This window comes from Petromyzon marinus, chromosome 23 (assembly GCF_048934315.1).
Source record: "Petromyzon marinus isolate PM22_M1 ecotype Great Lakes invasive population chromosome 23, UKy_Petmar_22M1.pri1.0, whole genome shotgun sequence".
Lineage (NCBI taxonomy): Eukaryota > Metazoa > Chordata > Hyperoartia > Petromyzontiformes > Petromyzontidae > Petromyzon > Petromyzon marinus.
Window position 1 is genome coordinate 2,475,446 of NC_133689.1, and position 15,441 is coordinate 2,490,886.

The 15,441-nt window shown below is 56.1% G+C and overlaps 1 protein-coding gene across 3 annotated transcripts in view; it reads right to left on the reverse strand.

Annotated features, from left to right (window-relative positions):
- Positions 1–889: 889 nt before the first annotated feature.
- LOC116945169 (rho-associated protein kinase 2-like) overlaps positions 890–15,441 on the reverse strand; it is a 63,220-nt gene continuing 48,668 nt past the window's right edge. For all 3 annotated transcript variants that reach the window (XM_076068926.1, XM_076068927.1, XM_076068928.1), the window contains exons 28-34: positions 14,545–14,716; positions 8,905–8,975; positions 8,310–8,398; positions 7,694–7,772; positions 6,992–7,262; positions 6,432–6,666; positions 890–5,200 (exon numbers count right to left, since the gene is read on the reverse strand). In XM_076068926.1, the coding sequence (XP_075925041.1) occupies positions 5,197–5,200; positions 6,432–6,666; positions 6,992–7,262; positions 7,694–7,772; positions 8,310–8,398; positions 8,905–8,975; positions 14,545–14,716 (921 nt within the window). In that variant the 3' untranslated portion in view covers positions 890–5,196. The remainder of the gene's footprint in view (positions 5,201–6,431; positions 6,667–6,991; positions 7,263–7,693; positions 7,773–8,309; positions 8,399–8,904; positions 8,976–14,544; positions 14,717–15,441) is intronic.

Here is a 15,441-nt window from a genome sequence, read left to right on the forward strand (position 1 = left end):
ACACGTGTAGCAGCTACTACACGTGTAGCAGCTACTACACGTGTAGCAGCTACTACACGTGTAGCAGCTACTACACGTGTAGCAGCTACTACACGTGTAGCAGCTACTACACGTGTAGCAGCTACTACACGTGTAGCAGCTACTACACGTGTAGCAGCTACTGCACGTGTAGCAGCTACTGCACGTGTAGCAGCTACTGCACGTGTAGCAGCTACTGCACGTGCAGCAGCTACTGCACGTGCAGCAGCTACTGCACGTGCAGCTACTGCACGTGCAGCTACTGCACGTGTAGCTACTACACATGTAGCTACTACACATGCAGCTACTACACATGCAGCTACTACACATGCAGCTACTACACATGCAGCTACTACACATGCAGCTACTACACATGCAGCTACTACACATGCAGCTACTACATGTGTAGCTACTTGTACTACATGTGTAGCTACTACACGTGCAGCTACTACATGTGCAGCTACTTGTACTACACATGCAGCTACTACATGTGCAGCTACTTGTACTACACATGCAGCTACTACATGTGCAGCTACTTGTACTACACATGCAGCTACTACACATGCAGCTACTACATGTGCAGCTACTTGTACTGCACGTGCAGCTACTGCACGTGCAGCTACTGCACGTGCAGCTACTACTACATGTGTAGTAGCTACTTGTGCTACTGGGAGAATCCACCACTGCTTATGGGTCGTGAGCGGGAATCGAACTCGGGTGGTCTTTGGGGTTGTGGCGCAGCGCTCCAACCACCACTGCACCACTGCTCCCCACACACAAAACCACCATTCGCCACTAAGTGACGATGTCACCAGGGCACCTGTGCCAGGCTTAGTGCACCTACAGAGACATATACACATACACACACACATAGGTGACCATCGTTTTATAGATTGCGTGCAGGACCGACTTGTAACGATACATATACCGTATAGATTTTTATATATATAAAAAATATTTACCGTGCCTCATAAATAAAACGATAGTAAACTCCGCCCTTCGCAGCCGTGATCGTGCGCACCAGACGCTCAACCGAACTCGTCGCCGACTGCAGCGGAAAGCGAAAACAATCACGAGCACGCTTGGGAGGCCCCCCCCCCCCCCCGCAACACAGCGGATTGTTCCAACGCGCTGGCCCACGGAAGCCTCTCGGCTGACGGCAAGTAGCGGCGCACGTTGGCGCCCGGCGTGACGGGGATGCCACACAGCCAGGCCCTGGCAGCGGCTCCGCTGGGCAGAAGGGCACAGGAAGAAGCGCCTCGACATGGCCCGTTTACTCCGGGCCTAAGGTCCTCCAACACCCCAACAGAAACACGAATTGCTGAACACTCGACGAAGATTCGTCTGCCCGAGGACTGGTGGATATCAACCACCACGTGGCTTTCCCTCCCTATGGCCGTAAAAGTAATAGCGACAATTGTGAAGTAAAAACGTTAGGAATGTGCTTTTGCTTTTTCTTCAACGTGACCGCGACTTTGGCTTCGTACAGGCAGCTGTTATTTAACTTGGAAAGGCGTCAGACGCAAATTCTGTTTGTGTTCTTGCACAAGAGGCCGAATTGTGCTCGTTGGCTGGGCTTTTATTGGCGCGAGGCACAAAACGCCTATCCGCAACAATCCGCTATCATTGTACACACTGGGGTGGCCAACTCTCGACTGAAGCTAATCCGGGAGAATTTGTATTATTATTTTACAACATTACGCAATGTTGTACTGTTCAACTCGTTGACAAAATCAACGTCGAGTCACCATCTTATCGCGTGGGTGTAAGGATTGTCATTGATAAAAAAGAATGTTACTTCTGTATAAATCATGGTCATTGGGATCTACGGATAAGATGCGCCTTACGAATGTTAATTCGGTTTAACACGTCGGCTTTTACGACCAATATCATCCATAATACGGGTTTCTTTTTGAAGTTAGATCGTGTAAATCTATGTGTCGTTAAACCCGTCACCACTTGACACAGCCAATTAGCCAGGGTTGTCACGTAAACACAACGTGCCAATTCGTTACTCGTCCAGCAACGCCGGTGGTGTTGCAGAGCCAAGCCACAACATTTACAATCTGAGTAAGACGTTTCGCCAGATTTGGCTGTCGCCTGATGAAGCTAGTTCTAATTACTGGCGAAACGTCGTACTCAGATTGTAAATGTTGTGGCTTGGCTCTCCAACAAACCGGTGTGTTGTACTAGTGACGAATTGGCACGTTTTGTGTGCGTGACAACCCGTACTAATTTGGCCGTCTCGAGTGGTGGCGGGTTTAACGACACATGACAAATATTTACACGCTCTAACCCCCAAAAAAACTATTATGGACAAATGTCAATTATTATCCATTTATTTTACCAAAATATCCTCTTAAAATCTGCCGGATTGCTCTCAAGAGTCACCGGGAGATGGTTGCAAAATTCCGGTTAAAGACTCCCGGCCAATCCGGGAGTGGTTTGGCAACGCGACTGAAACCACGGGGACAAAGAAGGATGAGGCGGACGTGGCGGGAATTCAAGGGAACTGCGTTCAGGCTAAAATGACAACACCGCTTACGATGCGATGAGCTTCGGGGACGCAAAACCTTCGGACGACGCTGGATTTCCGAGGGGGAATTGTCAGACCTCCCGGACGGCGTGCAGCACGTGGTAATTGAACGCGTCTTCGAGCTAAAACGTCACGTGCCCCGACGTCACGTGACGTCACCTCGGGTGGGAGAAGTTGCTTTGGAAGCGACGGAACAAAAGTGACATCGTGTCCTGTGACGTCAAAAGTTTCGGATCAATCGAAAATCGACCTTTTTTCTTTTTTTTTTCCCCTGGATCAACCGAAATGTCGTTTCTACATCGGCCCGATTTTCAGATATCTTTGTTTGGTTCATCTGAAAATCGGCACCACATACCCCGGATACGTGCGCGTATCACAAAGAACACCGCAGCGTTCGATACAAAGGACACTTTGTAAAAATAAGAATTTTCGATTTCTTGGCTTGAACCCGCTTTCGTGTTTTCGCAATCTTTTATCCCACGCACATCCTGCAGCGTGCAAATTCATCTTCACAGCAGTGTCTATGCGTGTACCAGAGTTGCTCCACTCATGTCACAATCACAGTGACGGGTTATGAGCCTACTCACACATAGACGAGTACATTTAAATACGGGGTGGTCCAGATGTCTTGTGACCTTCCCCCCCTTTTAATTCTGTAAAACGTAATCTTTTTTTAAGGGTTATTTAAAACATAAATGAATATACGAAGGTAAAAAAAAACGTCAGGGGTCAATTAATTGAGGGGAGGGCGGGTGGTCACAAGACATCTGGACCACTTTATATGGTGACCTGTAAACAAGAAGCACATCAAAAACACAACATGCGGCATTAATACTCCCTTTGTGTACGCGTTGAACTTCTTTCCCACCATACGTAGCCAACCGTGCTAATCGGCGGTGCGGGGAATCGGCGGTGCGGGACTTTTGTCAATTCCGCTGCTGGAGGAATGCCTCCCTCCGTGTGCCATGTCGGCTTTCGGGGGTCCCTTCACCATACTTCACCACAATGGCGACAGCGGGGCTGGCGAAGGGGAATGGGCGGCCCAGCACTGGTTTAGATATCGCTCTCCAATGATGACGTTGCCCGCGGCCTGGTAATGGAACCGCGGTTTCCGGTCTTACCGCGCCACGCGCCAACCACTGCGCCGCCAATCTCCTCGCTAAATGTTGTCCCCCAGGGCTTCATGCGGACATGAAGCCCTGGGGGATCGATGGGAACGCGGCACCTGGAGGAAATATTCCAAACGGCCCGACAATGGATGGCTTGAGCGACGACTACGACTAGGTAGGACTAGGGTTAGAAGACTTCAGGAGTTAAGTCGATCCGTTTTCTCTCTCTCTCTATCTCTCTGCTCTGGGCCACTGCCCGAAACGTCAGCCGGCGAGGATCTCGCGTTGTTGTTCGTTTCTATTGTAAGGCGGCGGCAATGGCGAAAGCGGCGATGTCTTTGTTCACGTGTGCGGTATTACTGCCGGAATTATTTGTTTTATTCTACATGCAGATCCAAAAACCCCCCACCCCCCCACACTGCCGTATAGACTGTGAGCGAGCACCTGATTAAGGCCGGCACGGAGCACCTACGGGCAGTGCCGTCAGCACCACATTCCAGGCGACCTCTCTCTCTTCCCAATGCTTAATATTTACACAATGTACCGTTTTTAAGGCCAAGTTGACCTAGGAGAGGCCCAGAACCGGTTCGCATATCACTTGCCACCAATTCTAGCCTTGGCGGGTAATCCAACTTGGGTTCGATTACGCAACGCGCTCACCACTGCACCCCCACTTCCCACACGTATGTTTATACTGAGCACACGCACACACATACGCATACGCACGCACCCGCATACCTGCTGGCTGGGGTATTCTCTACAGCTTGGGGGGGGATGGGGAACTTATTTGGTCCACGGGCCAGATATGGCCCACAAATTAATTTAATTATGACCTACCACTACAAAACAAACTTTACCCCCATCGCCGCAAGCGTCGAAGCCGCGCCAATCGGGTGTGGGGAATATTTTGGACCCGGCATCGGGACACAAGCGTGTTTAAAACTTGAGCTCACCTCGACCACTTCGATCACTTCAAGGGACCTCTCCAAGGGAGGTATCCGAAAACTCGATTTGAGACCCCAAGCAAGGAAAAGGTTCCTCAACCACAGGCTCTACAGAAAATGCTGCCTTGACACCTGCCCCGTAAGCTGGCAAGGACCTCAGAGCGACAGCGGCCATCACCGCCACCGTCGTTTCCTCGGCTTCCCGCAGCGTTGCCCACAACTCCCTGGGGACAGGCAGGCTAGGCCACAGACCGTCATCAACACAATTATACGAACCATAATTACAATCATCACAAGCAACGGTGGCATTAAAACAGCGTCGCGTTGAAGATGTGCCCGACGTGTAATTCCTTTCCGGCGGCAGTGTTCGCACGGCTCGGCCGAGATGGCACCGAACGATCCGAGCCACGATTCTTCATTGCGAGGGTTGGGGGGGGAAGGATGTTTTTTTTTTTTTTGAAGTAGAGTCTTCGTGTTCTGAACGCCGGGTAAACGTCGCGCCGAGCGTTCCGTCTCGGGGGAATGAGCGTGACAGCGTGGGGGGGATGATGGCGGGACACAGCGGAGTGGATCTTCACAATGGCCGACATTAACTAAAAGGCACGGGGGACGACAGGGAGGGTGGGCACACGACACAAATCAAATGAAAGCGAACGTCAAAAATAAATCGCAGCAAAACTCAAACGGACAAAATCGACAATGGACGGAGATGGCGTGCAGACAAAAAAATGTTAAATAAAAGTTCAAAAAATAAAATGTGTGTGTGTGTGCTCAAGAGTAAATCAATTAAAAAGTGCGAGGGGGACACGGGGTGAAATAACAGACAATGACAACGGTGGAGGACGGAATGACTGGCGGAAAACGACGGATAGGAGTGGCGGTCAGAGCCTCTGGCGTTCCTGCGCCCAACTCAAGCTGTGAGCGAGCTGCTTTGCCATCCGACGGACGGCCGGCCGGCCGGCTTTGTCCGATGCCCCGCTACCCACGCGCGCCAGCTCGGCGCTGCAACCAGGCTGCGCCAAACGAACCCTCGTCCCCACGGCAAGCCGGTCCCCCCAACCGAACCGATCCCGTGCGGTTCGTGAGAAGAGCGGCACTGCACGAGGGCGAGACCTCGTGGCTCACGGCACAAGGCGGGGCACAGGCCGAGACCCGGGCGGCTCCGAGCACGGCGCGAACCGTCGGCGTTACTCGCTTTCCTCTTCGCCATCGACTGCTTCCGGGGAGGCCCCGGCGGGGGGTGCGGCCGATGTTCCGGTACGGGCCGGGACGTGAGCGGGGACGGCGGACCGGGCGACCATCGCCGACGAGAAAACCGACGTGAGGCCCGACGCCAGCACGGAGGCGAGAGCGGAGGCCGACCCGGAGCCGTGCGGCGCCGGCCGGCCCGTCGCAAACCCCGACGAGGCCAGCACGGACGCCAGCACGGAGCCCGGGCCGGCAAACATGGCCGGAAGCGACTGCTGCGGCCACGCCGCCGCCGCCGTCGTCGACGTTTCCGGCGGCACGGCCGCCGGAAACGTCGCCGAGAGCGACGACGGTTCCGGAGACATCGACGCGGCCGGAACAACGGAAGCAGCCGTCTCGTCACCCGGCTCGAGATCCGGCTCGGCCACGGCCGGATCCGAGGGCCGGGCCTCACCGGCCGGCGTGCACGGGGTCCCCAAGTCCGAGCCGGAATCCGTCTCGGACTCGCGCCCGGCCCAGCACTCCAGCGCCGACACCGAACTGTACGTGCGCGCCGACGCCAGCTCCCCCGCCGATCCGGTCCACGCCGCGGCGGCGGCCGCCACGGCGGAGGCGCCGCGCTCCAGCGATGCTGACCTGGTCTTGGCGGCAGCGGCGGCGTTGGGCGGCGGCGGGCGGGCCTGGCGCCGGAACGAGTCCTTGGTGGCCTGGGCCCGGCCAGAGGCGCGGGGAGAGCCGCGCAGGAATGGGTCGGCGAGGCCCGGCGGCTTCTTGGGCACGCGCTTGAGCAGACGGGACACCCACTGCTTCTGCTCGTCCGGCGTGGAGGCCAGCAGTAGCAGCACCTTGGCGCTGGTCATGTCGAAGGTTACTGCGGCGTGGGAGGGAGCGGACAGCGGGGAGGGGGACGGGTGGGGAGAGAGAGAGAGAGACAGGGGAGAGACGCGTCCGTGGTGATATCGAAACGCTGAGGTTGAAAGCGTCAATGCACCAGCTCTGTCCGTCTGCCAAACGCGTGCCATGCAGGGCTGCAAGGTCACCACTACCCCGGGGCGTCTCGGGTCGCTGTGCGTGGTGAATGGGATGACCGGTGATCGAGATGACCGGTGGTCGGGATCACCGGGTGAGCGGGATTCACCGGCGTACGCGATCACCGGGAGAACGGCCCCGTCGGTGGGGCGCACGCCACGGCTCACCCTTGCAGAGCGGCACGGCCTCGTCGCCTCGCTCCATGTGGTCGCGGTGGCAGCGGAAGTGGCAGCGCTGGCACTCGAGCGCGGCAGGTGGCTTGAAGACGTTCCACAGCGGCTTGGCGCACGCCTCGCAGCCCGTGGGGAAGTGGTAGAGCGTGGGGATGAACTCGTGGCCGCGGTGCGGCAGGCAGGCTGCCGCCGGCGGCGGCGTCGGGGCGCCCGTCGACTCGGGGTCCTGGTCCTTGCGGCTCTCACCCTCGTTCGCGTACAGGATCTGGGGAGAGGAGCGAGGGGAGAGGGAGGGGAGAGGGAGGGGAGAGGCAGGGGAGAGGGAGGGGAGAGGGAGGGGAGAGGGAGGGGAGAGGGAGGGGAGAGGGAGGGGAGAGGGAGGGGAGAGGGAGGGGAGAGGGAGGGGAGAGGGAGAAGAGAGCGAGGGGAGAGCGAGGGGAGAGCGAGGGGGGACAGGGCATTGTGGTGGTGATATCGACTGTCTTGGTGTTGCATCTCTCGGCAGTGTTGAAGCACAACCTGCAACGTACCACTCTGTGATCGCTGGTACTGGCAATAGCTTGGGGAGGGCCTTCATCCAGCAGTGGATTGATGATGACTGATTATGATGACGATGATGCATGTGGGTTTTTCCAAAGAGGTGGTGGAGCAAGATGTTTACGAAGAGGCAAAGCGCAACAGCATCACGACCACCACCTGAAATATCTGCGGGATGTCCTTGGCCTCGGCCCTGTAAACGTCTCCTTGCGTGACCGCCCTCACGTGGAACAGTTTGCTGTGGATGCACACGCACGCACAGACACGATCACACACACGCACGCACAGACACGATCACACACACGCACGCACAGACACGATCACACACACGCACGCAATGCCCGATCGGCACTCGGCGCTCACCGCCTGGTCTACGAAGACAGCATGCACAATGGGAATGATGCAAACGTGTCCCGTGGCCGAGCGGTCGAGCGGGCGGCTCGCAATCAGAAGGTGTGCGAGTTCAGATCCCGCTTCGGGTGCCGCGTCCACCTCGCGCCGCACAGGGACAGCTGCCACTGGGGGATGCCGTCTTTCAAACGTGTTGTGAGGGCGCGCTCGCGATCAAAGCAGGAACTCGTGCTTAAGTTTATTATCGGGGCAGCGTTGCCGAGCGAGGGAGGGAGGGAGGGAGGGAGGGAGGGAGGGAGGGAGGGAGGGAGGGAGGGAGGGAGGGAGGGAGGGAGGGAGGGAGGGAGGGAGGGAGGGAGGGAGGGAGGGAGGGAGGGAGGGAGGGAGGGAGGGAGGGAGTGGAGGATGTCTGCGAGCGACTCACTCGAGGTCGATCACCATGCTGGGACTCGCGTGGACTCGGTCCTGCTCGTCGTTGTAGAAGAGGATCTTCTTGCTGCTGACGACCACAAACTGCGGCGGAGACAAACGGTGGCGTGACGCGCGGCGGGGGACGCGCGGCGATGCGCACGGCACAGAGGCCCAAACGCTTGCGCAGAAGCACAAAATGCGCGTGCAGACTCAAGGATTCGGACGCGCGGACGCCGCTCGCAGACACGCGGACGCCCTCGCAGACACGCGGACGACCTCGCAGACACGCGGACGCCGCTCGCAGACACGCGGACGACCTCGCAGACACGCGGACGCCGCTCGCAGACACGCGGACGACCTCGCAGACACGCGGACGCCCTCGCAGACACGCGGACGCCGCTCGCAGACACGCGGACGACCTCGCAGACACGCGGACGACCTCGCAGACACGCGGACGACCTCGCAGACACGCGGACGACCTCGCAGACACGCGGACGCCGCTCGCAGACACGCGGACGCGGTCATCACAAGGGAGACAACGGCGGTCGTCTCCACCGTCCCCGTGGTTGCGTGTCGTGTGAGCAGCGCGTGGCGTAAACGGCGGTCACCTGCTTCTTCCAGCCGTAGCGCTTGATGTTGCTCTTGTTTGGCAGAGAGAGCCACCCTTCGAGGCGCGAGTCTGGAGGGCAGAGGTCGTCAAGGGTTGGGGACAGGGTGCGAGACGGCACGGAGAGTCAGGGGTGGCAATAACGGCTCGACTGTGCTGACGATTTCGAACAAAGGTGAAACCGAGGCATTGTCGTACAGACGCATCACAGTCCTGCTGCTGACCACAATGAAAGGAAGACATCGGATGAGGAAAGCCCAGAGGGTGATGAAGGCAACGTTATTTTTGGGGGGGGGCAAGGCAACGTTATTTTTGGGGGGGAATTCAACGAAGCCGCGTGTTTGTTTATGGAGTCGCAAGAGCATCGACTCTGGCGCTCCGTCTGAAGGGGCAGGTCCCTGGCTGTCACCGTCTCCATCCTCCTCTGTGTTTCCCCAAACGCTCCCTTTGCCCCACTTCAGCTCCTCCAGCGTCCCGATCCTCGGCCTACCACTCGTCCCCTTCCCCCTCCGTCCTTCCATACAACGTCCTCGTTCACCGACCCCATTGCCTCGTATTGACTGCGTTCAACGCAGATCTTTCTCTCTAGCTCTGGTAAACTTCCGTCAGTTTACAAGCACAACAACTTTAAATGTAACAGAGCGTCTCCCCGACAAACATGCCCATGTATACACAGGAATTGGGGAGGGGGGGGGCAAATACATTCATACAGAAAACAAAATTACAAGTACAGATATAGCGAAAGAAAATAATTTGGTCATGATGCAGCATGGATTTAACCGCACACAGAGAAGTTGCGCAGCGCTGTACGCAGGTTTCTGGGTGGATTGGTGGATAGGTTGCTGGGTGGATGGGTGGGTACGTGGATAGCTGGGTGGATAGATGGGTGGGTGGATAGGTATCTGGGTAGATAGGTGGGCAAGTGGGTAGTTTTCTGGGCAGGTAGGTGGGTAGTTTTCTGGGTGGGTAGGTGGGGACGTGGATACGTGGATAGGTGGGAGGATAGGTGCCTTGGGTAGGCGGGTAGGTGTGTTGCTGGATAGGCATGTGTGGGAGAGGTCATTTGCAAAAAAACCACAGAGGCCACAGGCAGCCATAGAGTCAACAGCGCACAGCCGCCGCGACGCTACTCCCACGCACGGCAAATTCCAGGGGGTCGCCCGCCACCAGCCCGCCTGCCCCTGCCACGATCCTGTCCTGTGGCAGCCGGCCCTACCTGACTAATAAATCAAGAGGACAACGCTGGCCATTGTGAACCCAGCGTGAGAGCGAGTCTGGGAGGCAGCGTGGATCCAGGAGTACGAGTTTGGCAACTTGTTTGAAGAGTGGAGCACTTGGGAGGGGGGGAGGTTGGCGTGAAGCGTTGAAACCCGTATTTTTGAAACGAATATTAAACACAAAAAGACGATAAGGTCGCTCAGAATCAAATTATCGACCTCTGTTCCATATCCCCGGGTATGCCCCACTGGTTCCGTCCGCCGTCCTCAGACGCTCCCCCATTCGGACGCCCTGCAAGTCTACGTGGTAATTGTTTATAAAATAATTATATTAATTAAGTTTATCGGACTCCTGGACTTACAATAAAATCCGATATTTCGGAATAATTTTATGAAAGTGCAAAAATTGTTGCTTGCTCTTCAAGATTGGCCGTGTTTTGGGTGGTTTAGGGTTAAAGTATCAAAAAACAATCAGTGGCATTACACCCACACGATGGCATGACAAAAAAACACATTAATTATGAATTGTAACATCGGTTGATTGAGCCGACGTATAAACAGTGAAGAACATGCAGCTTCACTATGCGTCACAAAGCGTCTCAATGAAACAACGTCGGCGGTCACCGCCACCCGGGAGAGGCGGATGACGGACGAATCTACAAACGGGCGAGCGGGCGAGTCAACCGTTCAGCAGACCAGATCAAGCGGAGAACGACTTGCAGCTGCGATGCGGGGAGGGTTCTGACGGCCGCAGGCACAGGATGTGGTGTGGCAACACGAGTGGGTAGTATGAAAAATAAGAACAGTCTTAACCCTATATGGCAATGGAACAGGAGTTGGGTTAAGATGTTCAAACACCACCAAATAGAAACCTTTTAGCCAGGAATCAAGTCTGCACATAACCACACATACTTGTGGTGAACATGCAAACTAACTTGCTCTGATAATAAATGATGCATTGTCTTTGAAACTGATTGTCCTACAACAGAGACAGCGGCCTTCTCTATGGCCGAGTCTCACCACCAGTGTCAGACCAGAGAACAACGCCAAAATGCAAACAGTACAAAGACAATGCCAGTATCGGTGCACTTAGAGCTCGGGTTGAGCAGCTGTATCTATGGAACAATAAGGTCGGTGGATACCGTCCGTTGGGAGTCGTACGGATCCGAAGCGCTGGCACTGAAGCGCTCACCTCTCCATGCAAAGCAGCACGGAGAGGTGCGTGCTGGGAATTACACGGAGACAGGAAGAGGAGCACGTGCATGGGAGAACGTACGCAGGCCAGGGACGGCACATTTGACTGCTAAGAAAAGTTAAGCGGCCTTGGGCAGTACGTGTCGCGAGAAGGCCGGTGGGTCGCGAGACGGCCGGCGATGGCCAGTGGCCGAGACTAACGACGGAACGGCAGCCCTAAGGGGCAACTCGCCCGAGAGGCGAGGCACGTCCACCCAAGAGATGGAGCGATGAAATGGGGGTCGTGTGCCGGTGCCAGGTGGATCGCTGCATTGCAGGATTGTGAAGAACGGCGATGGCCTGGGGAGGATGTCATCCAACAGCGGACTGATCATGGCTGGTAGATGATGACAGTGGATAGACTACCGGCCACGCTTCTTGCTTTGTGCGGGACCACCAGTTTTCCCCATTGTGCACCAAGGCTTAAATATTTGTCCTCTTCGCGCCACGTGTGTGTTTAAACACCCAAGGGGTGTATATTTACACACACACGCGCGAGCACGTGTGTGTGTGTGATGACTTGTGGGGAGCGGTGGTATAGCGGTTAGCGCTACGCTGCGCAACGAACCTGAAGACCCGGGTTGGATTCCCGCTCACGGCCAACACCGGTGACGATTATTTGAACCGGTCCCGGGCCTCCCCTAGATCGACTCAGCCTCAAATGAGTACCTGGTGCGATGTGTAAACATCGCCACTAGGGAGACAAAGGCGGCCGGGTCTCAGTTGTAAGTGCTGTTGCGGCTGGCAATAGCATCATGGACAAACGGCTGTACATACACACACGACTATGTACGTACGCATGTACGCACGCACGCACTCCTGCTTCTGACAGATGGGTGGGCTCTGAGGGTTCAGTGCGCCGTTCTCGCACCACTGAGATCCTCGGTTCGGATCCCCGGTGTCAGCCGCTGCCCGTGACTAAACCAGATTCTCAAGCGCAGCGAGTTGATGGTCTCGGCCCATTCACCGCAGGCTGCACCCAATGCTGCTAAATTCCAACTCTTGAGAATGATCGGACCGACCGCCATAGCGACAGACGTCACTGTCAGTGCACGAGAGGTCACTCGAAGATATTTCAGACGCGGTTCTGCGTTGTCCGCTTTCTGTGGTCCGTCCTCGGACACGGAGGGGAGAAGGATTCCACTGCTGGCCAAGATGTCCCCAACGGATTCCCCCGTCTTACGACTCCACGCCGACGTCAAAAAACCGGGTGAAATAAAATATAAAGATGAAGGAAAAGCATCTCTCGCAGTACTCAGCCCTGCACTAGGCCATCGCAGAGCAGAACAAAGTTGCACTGAGAAGGCCTCCGATCTCATCAGATCGCAAAAAGCTAAGTGGGCTTGAGCCTGGTTCGTACTTGAATGCGTGGCCAGCCATCAGAGTACTAACCCCAGGCCTATGTGGTTGCAGTGTGGTCGAACAACCCACAACACTACTAGTGACATGGCACGGGGGGGGGGCAGCCTTCATCCAGCAGTTGATTGACAAAGGACTATCATTTATTGTTATTATAAATTATGTCAACGTGCCGAGGTTTTGTGAAAAGCCTGTGTCAATAAACGCCACTTAAGAGAGAAGAACAGGCAGACGAGGAAGCACAATGTTATCGCTTATCAGACGGCAGGGCCTCTTCAAATCCTTCAGTAAATATTTCAAGAGGGCTCTCTCGCTCTGCAAGGCAACAGTGGTGGTGGCGGCACTGACCCCCGAGTCGTCTCCGACTCCACCAAACAAACATTGCCCAAAGCTTTCCCAGCCACTGGGCGAGTGGTGAAGCTGAGAGGGAGGAAAGCGGTGTGGGGGGTAACTGGGTGGTTCAGATGATAAGGAGGAGGAAGAGGTGGAGGAGATAAGGGACTAGATAATGCCGGAGTTAGCCAGAAGCCGGCGGCGGGATTTTCCCCGACACCGCGCCTGCACGCAACGTGTGGGTCAACGCGGAATACCGTTAGCGGCTAGCTGCGGGTAGAGTGGTGGTGGTGGTGGTGCAGTGGTTAGCGCACTGCGCCATGAACCCAGCCGACACCTCCAGTATTTACTCCTTGTCACGGCTAACATCGGTGGCGAGTGATGTCTGAAACCTGTCCCCGTAGTCTTCTTGTTATTCACCCGCCCGCACAGGAGGTGAAGTATGGCCAAACAACCACCCAAGACCAAGACGACGTGGGGAGGTTTTTCATGCAGTGGTGGAGTGAACGAGGGCAGAACAATGTTATATTTCGATATAGGACTCATATCCACGTGTGAAAGGGGGTACACATTCAGCTTGGTTAATCGCATCGCTCGTGATTATTTTGCATAATCTATAGAACTGTGCGTGTCTCTGTGTGTGATCTATTCCCAGCACACACACAGGGTCACGGGGATATAAATGTTTCATCTTAAATGGCAGCTGAAGACAGCGAGACAGCAGCAGCAGGAGTTCATTTGGTTGTTAAACGAGCAGAAAATTTAGGAATGAAATGAAAGTGGGCAAACGAGAAAATCGAGGGCGGCTTCAGTTTCCGGGGGAAAGTGTTCATGGAAGCTCTTTGGCTTTTTCAAACGAATACCGAAAAATCGAGCGATGTTTGTTTAACAGGCCTGAAACCGCTGATGAGAACCCATGAAGCCGAAACTGATCATGTATGTTTGTTGAACTTCTTTCGCGAACGTGCTAATTGGAGGTGCAGGTCTGAAAATTATGATTATTGTTAAATGCTCAGCTCCGGCCCTCTCGACCGTACGGCGTCCCACGACCACCGCCCATCAGCTGCGTGCAGCCGAGCGGCGGTGACGACGCTGCACGTGGCTGCCTCTAACCCAGCACTGCGGCTTGATTGGCGCGTGCCTACGTACGATCGGAAATCACGACGAGTCCCGACGAAGGACTGGAGTTGAGAAGCCCAGGTGGAGTTGGTGCAGAATCGAGTTCGTGATGATATTGCAAGCGATGCAGAACGATGCCCCCAACGCCCCGACCCCCCCCCCCCTCCCGCACCCCGCCCCCCCACCCCGGCCAGGGGGAGGGCGATGATGATGAGGAGGATTCGATGTTGGAGGATGAGCATGGAGGAGGAGGGGGAGATAAAGGAGGAGAGATGAGCAGGATGATGGGAGGGCGAGAAGGAGGACGAGGACAGCTATGACGTTAACGACGATGACGACGATGACGCGTGGTGGCGCAAGCGACCCCGAGGGGCCCTCACCGTCGGCGAGGCCGTGCACGAGCGTCCACGCGGGGTCGGCGTGCGGCACCAGCGCGCCGGTGGCGTCCGTGCCAGCGCTCTGCTGGGCGGCGCGTAGCTGCTCCATGTCGCTGTCGCGGCTGTCCAGAGCCATCTGCAGCTCCAGCACCTTCTGGCTCTCCTCCAGCATTTGCTGTGCAGGGCAGCACGCAGTGGGGACGGGGGGGGGGGGGGGAGCACGCGGTGGGGGGAGGACGGGGGAGGGCACGCGGGGAGTGGAGGGGGGCAACGCCAGGGGGCACCGGTCAAACATCACGAATCGCGCATCGCAATCATCGCCGTCGTGGGGTCAACCGATAGAGCTCACTGTGGCTGGGTGGCTCGGAGGTCAGACTGTTGAGCTGGTACCACTGAGATCCTGGGTTCGAATCCAGGCACGGGCCTGGGATTAAATCGGGAACTCAAGGGTAGTTGACGGTCTCTCCCTGGCCCTTAATGCTTTACATCCGCAGGCATGACAAGAGACTCACAGACTTCCACATCAAAGATCCCCCGGAAAAACCTTAACAGACGGTTGGGGCAAGTGCTGTCAGCGAACACCTACGAAGGTCGGAACGGCGCACGAGGCAGTGGGTGTGGCCAGCAACCGCCTTTGCTGAGCGGCGATGTTTACATACCGCACCGGCTTCAATTCCAGCGCTGAGAATTCGAAATCTCGGTTTGACTCAAATGCAATGGAAGTGACTCCCTGTGGCAGGGCGGCTTAGTGCTGCCCTCTACTGCATTGACCGAAGGTGACTTGTTCCCTGCACAAGAACGAATACGGGGTCAACCGTACGGGTTGACGCGGTACGAGACTGGTTATTGTCGGCACACTCCCCCACCGCCCCGTGGAGACGAGGAACGAATGGACAGCGA